Below are 13,936 nucleotides of genomic sequence, written 5' to 3'. Positions count from 1 at the left end.
TGTGTGTGTGTGTGTGTGTGTGTGTTGGGGTGGGGGTACAAACCCCCCCCCCGGCTGCTGTCCAAACAAACCTCCAGAATGACCAGGGGGGCTCATCAAAGTCCACCTAAAGGGACCTGAAGGCTCTGACTGGAGCACAGTTACTGTTTCTTCTAGTGGAATATGGTCCTTTTTCTGGACTGAACTAGACCACATGGACCCTGATCCAGGTCTAGACCAGACTCTAGACTTAGTCTGTGTGAATCTAGTCTGGATAATCTGTTCAAACTCATGTTCTGATCCATGAAACATTTAAGAACTTTTACAAATGGATGGTTTTATCTGGAATGTGGACCACAGTAGACCAGGTCCACCTGTTAGACCGCGTCTGGTTAAATCTAGATCAGATTGTTCCACAAAGGATAACTGAATGAAGACCCAGTCCAGCGGTCTCTGGTCTGGACCTAGCTGAACGAGGTCTAGATGTGATGACAAAAATCAGACTGGACCAGTTTGAAACTGAAGAACAGGAGCTTTTCTGGATCCACAGGGGTCACCTGGACCTGGGTCCAGTTTTCATTTTTGTTCTGGACTCAGCTGGACCCAGGATGGGGTGCAGGTGGTCTTTGAGACCTGGATGTGGAGGTACTATGTGGTCCACCCGGTCTCCCCCACTGTAGACCAGGTCGTGCATTAACCTTGTCGAACCTGAACCCGGACCCGAACCGGGCTCCTGTCTGCGGGTTTAGGTGGTGGTTTCCAGGCGGGGGGGTGGGGGGTGGGCCGCCCCCCTCCGCGGGGGACGGGCTTGGGGGAGGGGCCGGGGCCAGGGGGAGGGGCCGCCGGGCTGAAGGTGTCCCTGCTTCGGATCAACTCCAACCAAACTCCGGGCGAAGACTCGACGCTGCTGAACCAGGACCCGGTCTAGACTCAGGCCCGGTCCGTTTCGCTCGTGCTCGGTGTTTTTCATGGTTTCCGGTCCGCTCGTGCCGGTGCAGACCCGGTCCTCCTCAAACCGACCGAACCGGGACGCGGAACAGGTGGACAGGATGTGGACCCGGGTGCTGCTGATTCTGTTGGGGGCCGTGGTCCCGGTCCGGGTCCAGGAGCTTCCGAACACCGGGGTGAACGGCTTCAGCCTCCACCCGCCCTACTTTAACCTGGCGGAGGGAACCAAGATCACCGCGACCGCGACCTGCGGAGAGGACGAGTCCGGCAGGAGCCAGCAGGACCTGTACTGCAAACTGGTGGGGGGCCCGGTGTCCGGGGACCCGAGCCAGACCATCCAGGTGAGCACCACCCGGACCAGGACCCGGACCTGGGGCCGAACCTGGACCTGGAGCCGGTTCGGTCCGCCTCGGCCTGGACACAAACTTTAACTCAGGTTAATTTATGCAACAGGAGGACCTGGTCTAAATATGGTCCAGGTCTAGTCCTCCTCTAAATATGGTCCAGGTTGTAGTCCTTTAGATGTGATCCAGGTCCTAGACCTCTAAATGTGGTCCAGGTTTGTCAGATGCTAGAACCTGCTCTTCAACTCAACAGGCTTTTTACAGATCTAGACCACATTAGACCAGATCCAGTCCTAAACTAGACCTGGTCCAGTTCCATTTCTTGAACCTGGAATTTCCTTCAGATTAAATGTTTATTTCGAGGGAGACCTGACCAAGAGGACACTGTTAGACCACATTGACCATGATCCAGATCTAGACCTGCTAGACTTAGACCAAGTAAGTCTAGGCTAGATGATCCTTCAAAAAACACTCATGTAGACCACATTAGACCAGGTCCACATGTTCGGCCGCTAGACCAGGTCTGGTTAAATCCAGTCTAGATGAAGCTGTGTGTTGGTTTCTTCTTCTGGGTTCGTTTTTTCCAGTTTTTCATGTCATTATTCTGTGGTTGGACGTTCTTCTTCCTGGACGTTCTTCTTCCTGGACGTTCGTCTTACTGGACGTTCATCTTTCTGGATGTTTGTCTTCCTGGACGTTTGTCTCTCTGGACGTTCTTCTTCCTGGACGTTTGTCTTTCTGGACGTTTGTCTTCCTGAACGTTTGTCTCTCTGGACGTTCTTCTTCCTGGAACGTTCGTCTTTCTGGACGTTCTTCTTCCTGGACGTATGTCTTTCTGGATGTTCTTCTTCCTGGACGTTCGTCTTCCTGGACGTTCATCTTTCTGGACGTTCTTCTTCCTGGACGTTCGTCTTCCTGGACGTTCATCTTTCTGGACGTTCTTCTTCCTGGACGTTCATCTTTCTGGACGTTCTTCTTCCTGGACGTATGTCTTTCTGGATGTTCTTCTTCCTGGACGTTCGTCTTCCTGGACGTTCATCTTTCTGGACGTTCTTCTTCCTGGACGTTCATCTTTCTGGACGTTCATCTTTCTGGACGTTCTTCTTCCTGGACGTTTGTCTCTCTGGATGTTCTTCTTCCTGGACGTTCGTCTTACTGGACGTTCATCTTTCTGGATGTTTGTCTTCCTGGACGTTTGTCTCTCTGGACGTTCTTCTTCCTGGACGTTTGTCTTTCTGGACGTTCGTCTTCCTGAACGTTTGTCTCTCTGGACGTTCTTCTTCCTGGAACGTTCGTCTTTCTGGACGTTCTTCTTCCTGGACGTATGTCTTTCTGGATGTTCTTCTTCCTGGACGTTCGTCTTCCTGGACGTTCATCTTTCTGGACGTTCTTCTTCCTGGACGTTCGTCTTCCTGGACGTTCATCTTTCTGGACGTTCTTCTTCCTGGACGTTCATCTTTCTGGACGTTCTTCTTCCTGGACGTATGTCTTTCTGGATGTTCTTCTTCCTGGACGTTCGTCTTCCTGGACGTTCATCTTTCTGGACGTTCTTCTTCCTGGACGTTCATCTTTCTGGACGTTCATCTTTCTGGACGTTCTTCTTCCTGGACGTTTGTCTCTCTGGATGTTCTTCTTCCTGGACGTTCGTCTTTCTGGACACTCTTCTTCCTGGACGTTCGTCTTCCTGGACGTTCATCTTTCTGGACGTTCTTCTTCCTGGACGTTCATCTTTCTGGACGTTCTTCTTCCTGGACGTATGTCTTTCTGGATGTTCTTCTTCCTGGACGTTCGTCTTCCTGGACATTCATCTTTCTGGACATTCTTCTTCCTGGACGTTTGTCTTTCTGGACACTCTTCTTCCTGGACGTTCTTCTTTCGGGATGTTCGTCTTTCTGGACGTTCTTCTTCCTGGACGTTCGTCTTTCTGGACACTCTTCTTCCTGGACGTTCTTCTTTCGGGATGTTTGTCTTTCTGGATGTTCTTCTTCCTGGACGTTTGTCTTCCTGGGCGTTCTTCTTCCTGGACGTTCTTCTTTCGGGATGTTCGTCTTTCTGGACGTTCTTCTTCCTGGACGTTCATCTTTCTGGACACTCTTCTTCCTGGACGTTCTTCTTTCGGGATGTTCGTCTTTCTGGACGTTCTTCTTCCTGGACGTTTGTCTTTCTGGACGTTTGTCTTTCTGGACGTTTGTCTTTCTGGACGTTCGTCTTCCTGGACGTTCGTCTTCCTGGACGTTTGTCTTTCTGGACGTTCTTCTTTCTGGACGTCCTCCTTCCTGGACATTCTTTTCCCTGGATGTTACATCATCACTTGGTAACACCTCAGACAGGTGGTTTCCATAACGACCCGGTCCTGTTGACGACCATCATGTGACCTATAAGCGCGGTGATGTGTTGGCGAGACGGTTTAACTGCCACCAGTCGTATCAGGATTACTGTGGTTTGGTAGGAGAACCATTGAGGAGAACGATGAGAAGAACTTTTTGAGGAGAACCGTCGAGGCGTACGGTGGAGGAGAACCCGCTGCGCAGGGCGCCGCCTGCTCCCACATTCCTCCTGGGGACTGACCCGTGTCGTCCAATCACAGCGCTTCGTTCACTCTGGACCTGATGAACCAGGTTCTACTGCTGAGGTGGATTTGTACCAACACAGGGTCAGAACTGGACCACCGGGACCTGTGGACCTGGACCAGGTGGTTCTGCTAGATGTGGGCAATGAAGGTTCAAGGTGTTTTTGTTTGTTCAGTTTGTGTCGAATCGTGTTGTTTGATCCTAAACGACTGAAGGAACAAACGAGTGTTTTATTTCATGAACAAAAAAACACATTTAGACTGAAACTGCTTTAATCCAGTTTTACAATTAGTTCTGTTAAAGGAGTGAAGACGTAAACACTTCTTATGAACTTTTATATGTTTATATCAGTAAATATAATATTAATCATATGTAATTCTACACCATAATCTACTCCATATGTCATAAATATAAATACAATGTACAACTGGAACTAGTTTATACTGTATAAGATTATTTAAATTCTGTTCTTTATGAGTTTATATAGAAAATAGATCATATATATATATATATATATAGTGTATTTCTAATGGAGGCGGGGTCAGATATGGGCGTGACCTTTGACCTGGCTGAGCCCCCCAGTGATAACATGTGTGAGGTGTCCCTTTTGTCAGGGGGCGGGGCTTGTTTGGTTTACGCTGGCGCTTCAGTCCTCACACATTCAGGAGGTTTTAGACGTTAATCGAGTGGAAAAACCTCGTAAATCCACAGAAGAAGCCGTTCATTCAGGACTGAAACCACATCCGACTTCAATGGTTCAATAAAAAAGTCTGTTTTCAGTTCAAACACAAACAAACGTCTTTAAGTGTTTTGGACATTTTACAGTTTTATCTTTTTCAGACTCATCATTAACGTAGACGTAAACAAACGGAGCTCTGGTGTCCAACAGGACCTGGGTCTGTGTCCAACAGGACCTGGGTCTGTGTCCAACAGGTCCTGGGTCTGTGTCCAACAGGTCCTGGCTCTGTGTCCAACAGGACCTGGGTCTGTGTCCAACAGGACCTGGGTCTGTGTCCAACAGGACCTGGGTCTGTGTCCAACAGGTCCTGGGTCTGTGTCCAACAGGACCTGGGTCTGTGTCCAACAGGACCTGGGTCTGTGTCCAACAGGTCCTGGGTCTGTGTCCAACAGGACTTGGGTCTGTGTCCAACAGGACCTGGGTCTGTGTCCAACAGGTCCTGGGTCTGTGTCCAACAGGACCTGGGTCTGTGTCCAACAGGACCTGGGTCTGTGTCCAACAGGTCCTGGGTCTGTGTCCAACAGGTCCTGGGTCTGTGTCCAACAGGACCTGGGTCTGTGTCCAACAGGTCCTGGGTCTGTGTCCAACAGGACCTGGGTCTGTGTCCAACAGGTCCTGGGTCTGTGTCCAACAGGACCTGGGTCTGTGTCCAACAGGTCCTGGCTCTGTGTCCAACAGGACCTGGGTCTGTGTCCAACAGGACCTGGGTCTGTGTCCAACAGGTCCTGGGTCTGTGTCCAACAGGACCTGGGTCTGTGTCCAACAGGTCCTGGGTCTGTGTCCAACAGGACCTGGTCTGTGTCCAACAGGACCTGGGTCTGTGTCCAACAGGTCCTGGGTCTGTGTCCAACAGGTCCTGGGTCTGTGTCCTTTCTATTTATTTACCAAAAATCACATTTTAAACCTTAACCTTTAAACTTCCAAACTTCCACCAGCAAATAAACCGGATGTGAAAGATGATGGTCCAGATGGTCCAGGTGTCTGTAGTCCAGGTCTAGGTCCTGGTCTCTAGTCCAGGTCTAGGTCTTTTGTAGTCCAGGTCTAGGTCTAGGTTTCTAGTCCAGGTCTAGGTCTTTTGTAGTCCAGGTCTGGGTCCAGGTTTCTAGCCTAGGTTTTTGTAGTCCAGGTCTCTGTACATCTGGTGGATCTGGTCCACAGGTGTGTTCTGTCCCTGGTGGATCTGGTCCACAGCTGTGTTCTGTCCCTGGTGGATCTGGTGGTCCTCTTTCTGAACCCCTTAAAGGACCCTTTCATGGTTTGGTCCTGTTTTGGTGGTCTTTGTTTGGTCTGGTTTGTTGCGGTCCAGTTTGTGACCCTGGTCCAGGACTCGTAACGATGATAAAGTCTGTTCTATCCTGTTTTTCTTCTGAAAACCTCAAAGTGGTCCTGAACTCTCAGGTAATGTCGACGCTCGACTCGTGGAAAAAAAAACAAAACCCACCAGAGTCAGAGACGTGGGCCGTTCAGGTGAGACACCCGAAACCTGATCCACATCGCTTCAGGGACAAACGGGTGAAAGAAATCTGCTCTTTTAGTGGAAGGAAGTCAGTTTAGAACCTAGAACCAGGAAAATACAACTGGACCAGGACCAGACCAGGACACGGTCTACCACAAAACACACAGTCAGACCAATGAACACAAAGAAATCAGAGACAGAAGACGGAAAAACAGCCTGAAAATGTGGTGGAAGCAGGAAAAGTGTGTGTAAAAATGAGTTAGAAGGACATACACACACACACAAAACACACACACACACACAAAACACACACAAAACACACTCACACACAAACACATAAACACAAGAAAACACATCGATATAGACAGCGTTGTATTTCTTTTCTTTTTTTTCTCTTTCGTTATATTTTGTTTGAAGTTGTCAAGGCGACATTTGTCTTCATGTCTCTAAAGGGAACAGTGACTAACAGGTGTAGTTAACCATGACCTCTGACCCTGAACTATGACCTCTGACCTCTGAACCATGATCTCTGAAACTTGACCTCTGACCTCTGAACCATGACCTCTGAAACTTGACCTCTCTCCTCAGGGTCAGTACTGCGACATCTGTAGTCAAGGAGACGGGGATCGCGCCCACCCCATCACCAACGCCATTGATGGGACGGAGCGATGGTGGCAGAGTCCTCCGCTGTCCCGCAGCACCGAGTTCAACGAGGTCAACGTCACCCTGGACCTTGGACAGGTAGGATGCCAGGGGCGGGGCCAGGGGGTGGGGCCAGGGGGCAGGGCGGGGCTTTATAGATTTGCAGGTTGACACATTGAAAACCTTCAGTGGACACGGTCTGTCTGAGCGTCTGTCGGAGCTTTCATTTCTTGGGTCAGAAGGATTCTTGGGCCCAACCCCAATGCACCCCTTGGCCCCTCTCCCCACCCCTCCATTTTGCGCGTTCACATACAGGGGTAGGGCTGTCCTGATCCTCAGTGAGTCTGGGGGGGGGGGGGGGGGGATGGTTGCAGTTTGGGTAGTGCCAAGAGCTAGAGCCTAAGGGGGAGGGGTAAGGGGTGGATTAGGATTGAGCCCAAATTTTGTAATCCCAGAGTTGTGGTTCTGCAGGTTCTGGTCCACAGTGGTGGTTCTGCTGGTTCTGCAGGTTCTGGTCCACTGTGGTGGTTCTGCAGGTTCTGGTCCACAGTGGTGGTGCCTTCGGTTTGGTCACAGTACGATGGAACTGTTCAGATCAGTGTCAACCTCAAACCATTAGTTCATCATCAATATTGGAGCCAAATGGTTCAATTTTCCACAGGACGCAAGAAACCTGTAAAGACCAAAAAACATAAACAAGAAAGACTCGACAAGATGAAGAAAATTGAATGAGGCCAAAATGATGTAAAAGCAACTAAAGGAACAGGGTGTTTAATCAACACGTTTGTTGCTGTTGAAGGTGGGCATTTGTTGCTGTTGAACGTGGGCGTTTGTTGCTATTGAACATGGGTGTTTGTTGCAGTTGAACATGGGCGTTTGTTGCTATTGAACGTTGCCGTTTGTTGCAGTTGAACATGGGCGTTTGTTGCAGTTGAACATGGGCGTTTGTTGCAGTTGAACATGGGCATTTGTTGCAGTTGAACGTGGGCGTTTGTTGCAGTTGAAGGTAGCCATTTGTTGCAGTTGAACATGGGCGTTTGTTGCTGTTGAACATTGCCATTTGTTGCTGTTGAACATTGCCATTTGTTGCAGTTGAACGTGGGCGTTTGTTGCAGTTGAACATGGGCGTTTGTTGCTGTTGAACATTGCCATTTGTTGCAGTTGAACGTGGGCGTTTGTTGCTGTTGAACGTTGCCGTTTGTTGCAGTTGAACATGGGTGTTTGTTGCAGTTGAACGTGGGTGTTTGTTGCTGTTGAACATTGCCATTTGTTGCAGTTGAACGTGGGCGTTTGTTGCAGTTGAACGTGGGTGTTTGTTGCAGTTGAACATGGGCGTTTGCTGCTGTTGAACGTTGCCGTTTGTTGCAGTTGAACATGGGTGTTTGTTGCTGTTGAACATTGCCATTTGTTGCAGTTGAACGTTGCCATTTGTTGCAGTTGAACGTTGCCATTTGTTGCAGTTGAACATGGGCATTTGTTGCTGTTGAACGTTGCTGTTTGTTGCAGTTGAACATGGGCGTTTGTTGCTGTTGAACGTTGCTGTTTGTTGCAGTTGAACGTGGGCGTTTGTTGCAGTTGAACGTTGCTGTTTGTTGCAGTTGAACGAGGGCGTTTGTTGCAGTTGAACGTGGGCGTTTGTTGCAGTTGAACGTGGGCGTTTGTTGCAGTTGAACGTGGGCGTTTGTTGCAGTTGAACGTGGGCGTTTGTTGCAGTTGAAAAGCCTCTCCAGGCTGTGAATGCGTCTCTTTTGTGTGGTCCTCATACTGGAGTGGCTGCTTCATTCACCAGCAGACACACATGCACCCACTGGCCTGTGCTTTGTGTGTGTGTGTGTGTGTGTGTGTGTGTACACTGGTGCCCTTGCTGTGTGTGTGTGTGTTTGTTGTGTCCTTGGGTTTGTGTGTGTCTTTGCTTCCTGTGTTTCTGTTTGTGCTGTTAAAGCCTCGACTGAATCAGCCACGAAGAAAACCTGAGTACAGGTTAGACTACTACTACTACTATTACTATTACTACTACTATTACTACTACTACTACTACTACTGCTACTACTACAGGGTGGGGAAGCAAAATGTACAATATTTTGAGGCAGGGATTGAAAGACAGTGTATGACCAATTAGTTTATTGAAAGTCATGAGAATTTATTTGCCACAAGAAAATGTCCATAATAGAAAATGTTTTTATTCTATGTGTCCTCCTTCTTTCTCAATAACTGCCTTCACACGCTTCCTGAAACTTGTGCAAGTGTTCCTCAAATATTCGGGTGACAACTTCTCCCATTCTTCTTTAATAGTATCTTCCAGACTTTCTGGTAATAGTTTTGCTCATAGTCATTCTCTTCTTTCCATTATAAACAGTCTTTATGGACACTCCAACTATTTTGGAAATCTCCTTTGGTGTGACGAGTGCATTCAGCAAATCACACACTCTTTGACGTTTGCTTTCCTGATTACTCATATGGGCAGAAGTTTATGAAAAGGTATGGATAATAGTGTTAGGTATGATTATGACATCAGTATATGTTTGGTTTCAAAACAACTGACGTAGTGTCTGCTGAGAAAAAACAACTGAATGTTCAGTGTACATTTTGCTTCCCCACCCTGTACTACTAATACTACTACTGCTAATAGTACTACTACTACTACTACTACTAGTATGACTACTACTACTACTAATAATATTACTACTACTACTACTACTGCTACTAATATTACTACTACTACTGCTTATACTACTACTTCTACTACTGCTAATACTACTACTACTACTACTATAACAACAACAACTACTACTACTACTACTACTACTAGTACTAGTACTAGTACTACTGTTGTTGTGTTTGGATTCTGCTGATTTATCTGTTAAATCTCTTCTTTGGTGATATTTGTGAACTGATGGGGGTTCTGATGGGGTCCTCATTGGGGTTTTTTGAACTAAAACTTGAGTGTAAAACCAGATCAGTGGATGGACCCTGAACCCATTACTGCTGGGTGTTTTCCTTTGGGTTGTCTTCTGCGTTGTTCTCTAATGTTCCTGGGTTTGGGTTCCACTGGGGCTCAACACCACACGTCAGGAGTTGAACAGGTTCACTATGAAGTCCAAGTATGGAGCCTCAAACTCTGACCCAGAGTCTGACTGTAAAGCAGAGGCTGGGACACGTTCCCCAGCGTTCTGATGAAGCCCAGGGTCTGCAGTCAGAACCAGCTTCAGCTTCACAGGAAACTCTGAAGCTCCACACTGAAGGTCTGTCTGTGGACGGTGTATGGAAATGTGTCCTGGGTGAAGGTCCGGGTTTCGGGGGGGATGGGGGCGGTTCTGCAGCTCCACTTTTATCTGGAAAGAATGTAGGTGGGCTGAGAGCACACAACAACACCACAGACGCACAACGCAGACGCACACCTGAATGAACAGCAGCAGGCGGCACAGATCAGAATGTCAGTTAACCTGTCTCAGCCTGTCATTGGATTACCCCTCCCCCCTGGACCCCCAGCCCCGCCCCTTTTCCAGGCTGGTTCCATCAGCAGACCCGGGTTCCATGGGGGTGTTCCATCTGATCTAAAGCCCCTTCAGTCAGTGGCTGGATTTGTTCTGCAGCCCCTTCTGACATGTGTTCCTAACCCTGACGGAACAGAGGAGAACCAGAACCAGCAACAGTAGAAATATATATATATATATATATATATATATATATATATATATATATAAAATATGACACAACTTGTGTAGGTGTTGGAGCAGATTTTCAGGCCTTTACAGAAATAACTAATAACAGCACAGATTCAGGTTCTATCTGTACCAGATAACTGGATCTGGTGTAGCCTCATATGTGGGTCCGGTCTAGCCTCATATGTGGGTCCGGTCTAGCCCCATATCTGGGTCCGGTCTTGCCCCATATCTGGGTCTGGTCCCTCTGACTGTCTCCGTCTTTGTCTCAGGTGCTTTTCCAATGTCTCCTGAACATGTCTAAACCCCCCCCCCCGCCGAACATGTCTAAACCGCCCCCCCTCCCAGTTTTGCATATTCAGTCTTAGTTCTGTCTGTTCCTGTCGGCGCCGACCCGGTCGGACCCAGTCGGCGCTGAGGGGCCGGTGGAGTTCATTCCTCAGGTGTGTGGTAGTGGAAGCATTCACTGATGAAAGACAAGAGGGGGAGGCAGGGAGGGGGAGTCCAGATAAGAAAAGGGGGGGGGCAGTGGAAAAAAGAGACGACAGAGGATGTTTGACTTTCAACCTGTTATTAAAGCTGGAATGTTGTCACTTCTTCAGGTGAGGTCTGTATTTTCCATCAACTTCTATGAAGGATCTATATTATATTATATTATGTTATATTATATTATATTATATTATATTATATTATATTATATTATATTATATTAATAGAATATAATAAGATATGATATATTGATGAGCAGGTGGATGGTGGAGTTTTTAAACTTGATTTCCTGTCTTTTTCTCTGGACTGTTGAACTTTTTTCCTGTGGTTTATTCCACAGTTGAACTGTTTTATGTACAATCAGTTTTATTTTCAGTTCTACTGTTGAATGTGTGGTTCTGCAGTTGAATGTGTGGTTCTCCAGTTGAATGTGTGGTTCTGCAGTTGAATGTGTGGTTCTCCAGTTGAATTGAAGGTCATGTTCCCTGTTGGGTCGGTGCAGTTTGTTTTTCTTTCCTTAAACTGGTTCTGATCAGAGCTCTGAGTTAAACTTAGACTCTTCATTCGTCTTATTCTGTCTAAAGGCTCAAAGTGTCCCCGGCGTCAACACGGCGTCGGCGTAAACCCGCCCACCACTGTAAACCCGCCCACCACCGTTTCCTGTGGTTAAATGTGGCTGGAGGTGGATCCTGAGTCCGTCCTATTAAGGTCACGTCTCTTTTCTTCTGCTCATTTTCTGCTCAGTTCACATAAAGAATGACGGAAATATGTGAATGAGGGGCATGATGGGAAATCCACCAGTGAATGAGTCCGACTGTTAGAACATGAAACAAAGACCCAAGCAGTAACAGTGTTGAAGACCGACACTCTGACACGAGTCTGATCATAGAACAGAGACTGAAACGAACAAGAACCAGAAAAAACACCAATGAAAACAGGAACCAATCAGACGATGGCATTAAGACAGAGGCGGAGCAAAGAGGTGGATCCAAAAACACTGAAGGACTGGTCCAGGTGGACTCACTGGTCAAGGTGGACTCACTGGTCCAGGTGGACTCACTGGTCCAGAAGGACTCAAAGGTCCAGGTGGACTCACTGGTTCTGGTCCAGTTGGACTCCAGTTAAATCAGTCAAATACAGATACAGCGTGTTTGTATTTGCATGTGTGATATATGTAAATCTATATAAATCTATATAAATGTAAATGTCTATAATATAAATGTTGGTCAGTGAAATAACTCAGCTCATTCTATTTCAGATGTTCCCATGAGCAGCAGGTGTTTTAACCCTTTCACATCCCATTTAACCTTTAATAAAGGATTTATCACCTCTTAAAGAGTAACTTAAAGGATTATAATATAAAAAAAAAAAACAAACAAAAAAAACCCATAACCAAAATGATACAAAAACATAACAAAACGACCTGTTCCATCAAATCAAACCAGATCAAACTGAATACACAGTGTCTTTTTCAGTCCAGTCTGTCTTTAACTGAACATAACCCAGTGTGTCCATCCACTGGCACTGATCCAACTCCATGGGTTTGACTGGTGAATCAATGCTGTAGAAGATGACAGTGTTTCCACGGTAACTACAGAGTCACTGAACGTCCAAATATGGTCATATCTGATGACCATGAAGAGATGAAGAACTGTATTTGACTCTAATTATTGACATGGATTCATAGGATTAGTGGATCAACAGGAATTAAACAGTTTAGATCAGTAGATGGTTCTGGTTCTGGTTCTTCAGTCGTGTTTTTTTCTTTTGTCATGTTTGGAATCAAAAGATGACTGATTAGAACCACACACACACACACACACACACACACACACACCAGAACCCACAGAACCAGCAGAACTAACAGAACCGCTGGTGTAAACCTGGGTCCATTTCCACAGGAACTGAAAAGCCTCTGTTGCCATGGTGACTGTGACTAAGAATAGACTGATGCTAATGTCGACGGCCAGCGCACAATGAGCTCATTTAGAACCACAGAAGAAGAAGACGGTGAGTCCGAATGGTTCAGAGTCGACATGAATCTGAACCATTCAACGACTTTACTGGAAACCAAGAATGACCGATTTAGAACGGATTTAGAACCGACGAGTCAGACACGATAAAGGACACAAAAATACAGAAAAATACAGGATGTAAAAAAAAACACACGACAAAGACACGAGTGAAAGATGTAAAAATAATATAAAAGATGCAACAAGATCAAAGACAAAAAATACACAAAAGATGCAACCTGAAAAAGATGCAAAATGAAAAAGACGCAGAAGATGAAAAAGACTGTCCTGGTTCTGGTTCTGGTCCTGGTTCTGGTCCTGGTTCTGGTTCTGGTTCTGGTTCTGGTCCTGGTTCTGGGTCCGTTTGTTCAGCTGGTCAGGTGTTGGTTTTTCAGTTGCGATAACGTTCTGAATTAAAGCTGAGTTTGTGTTTTTTGGTGAAATGTGTCGTTATCTTTGTCGGAGTTTCACTTATCGGACTTTTCTGTGCGATAAAATAAAAACCCAGACGATAAAACGTAAAGAAATGAGATAAAGACAAAGAGTGACGGCGGCGACAGGAAGACGGAGACAAAGAGGGACGTGTCCTGGTTAATGGGACGGTAAATATTGGTTTAGGAGGAGGGTGTGTGTGTGTGTGTGTGTGTGTGTGTGTGTGTGTGTGTCTGTGTGTGTGTGTGTGTGTGTGGGTGGGGGGTGTTGAGCTTTAATTGAACATTTTTCAGTGTCAGCTCATAAATAAAACAGTGTGAGTCCACAGAGGTTTGACCCAGTCCAAACACATGGCTCTGTGTCTGGTGGAATCAGAACCAGAACCATTCTGTCCACCACAAATCTAGATTCTGGTCCAAGTAAGGAGGTGTCTCTATTTTTGGTTCTGGTTCTGACCCGTTTTGGAGCCAATTATCGGAACATATGGACTCTGAACACACCTCAGACCACAGGACCATCTGAGAAGACACAAGATCATCTGTGGTTTGGAAAAGGGATCATGGGGACAAGAACTGTCCGACCGCCTTTATGTGAAGTCCCCAGGTCCAGCTGATGGTGGGTCCAGCTGATGGTCTCAGTCTTCCACCGTGTCCTTCATGTCTC

General features: G+C 46.8%; 1 protein-coding gene across 1 annotated transcript in view; it reads left to right on the top strand.

Annotated features, from left to right (window-relative positions):
• The first annotated feature begins 947 nt into the window (after positions 1-947).
• The window catches only part of LOC115421976 (laminin subunit alpha-5-like), a 50,798-nt gene continuing 37,809 nt past the window's right edge, over positions 948-13,936 (top strand). Inside the window, 2 exon segments of the mRNA XM_030137996.1 lie at positions 948-1,268; positions 6,625-6,777. Coding sequence (XP_029993856.1) covers positions 948-1,268; positions 6,625-6,777 — 474 coding nt within the window.

Source organism: Sphaeramia orbicularis, chromosome 7 (genome assembly GCF_902148855.1).
Source record: "Sphaeramia orbicularis chromosome 7, fSphaOr1.1, whole genome shotgun sequence".
Classification (NCBI taxonomy): Eukaryota; Metazoa; Chordata; class Actinopteri; order Kurtiformes; family Apogonidae; genus Sphaeramia; species Sphaeramia orbicularis.
Note: the sequence above shows the minus strand (reverse complement) of the source record. Positions and strands in the feature narration are given on the sequence as shown.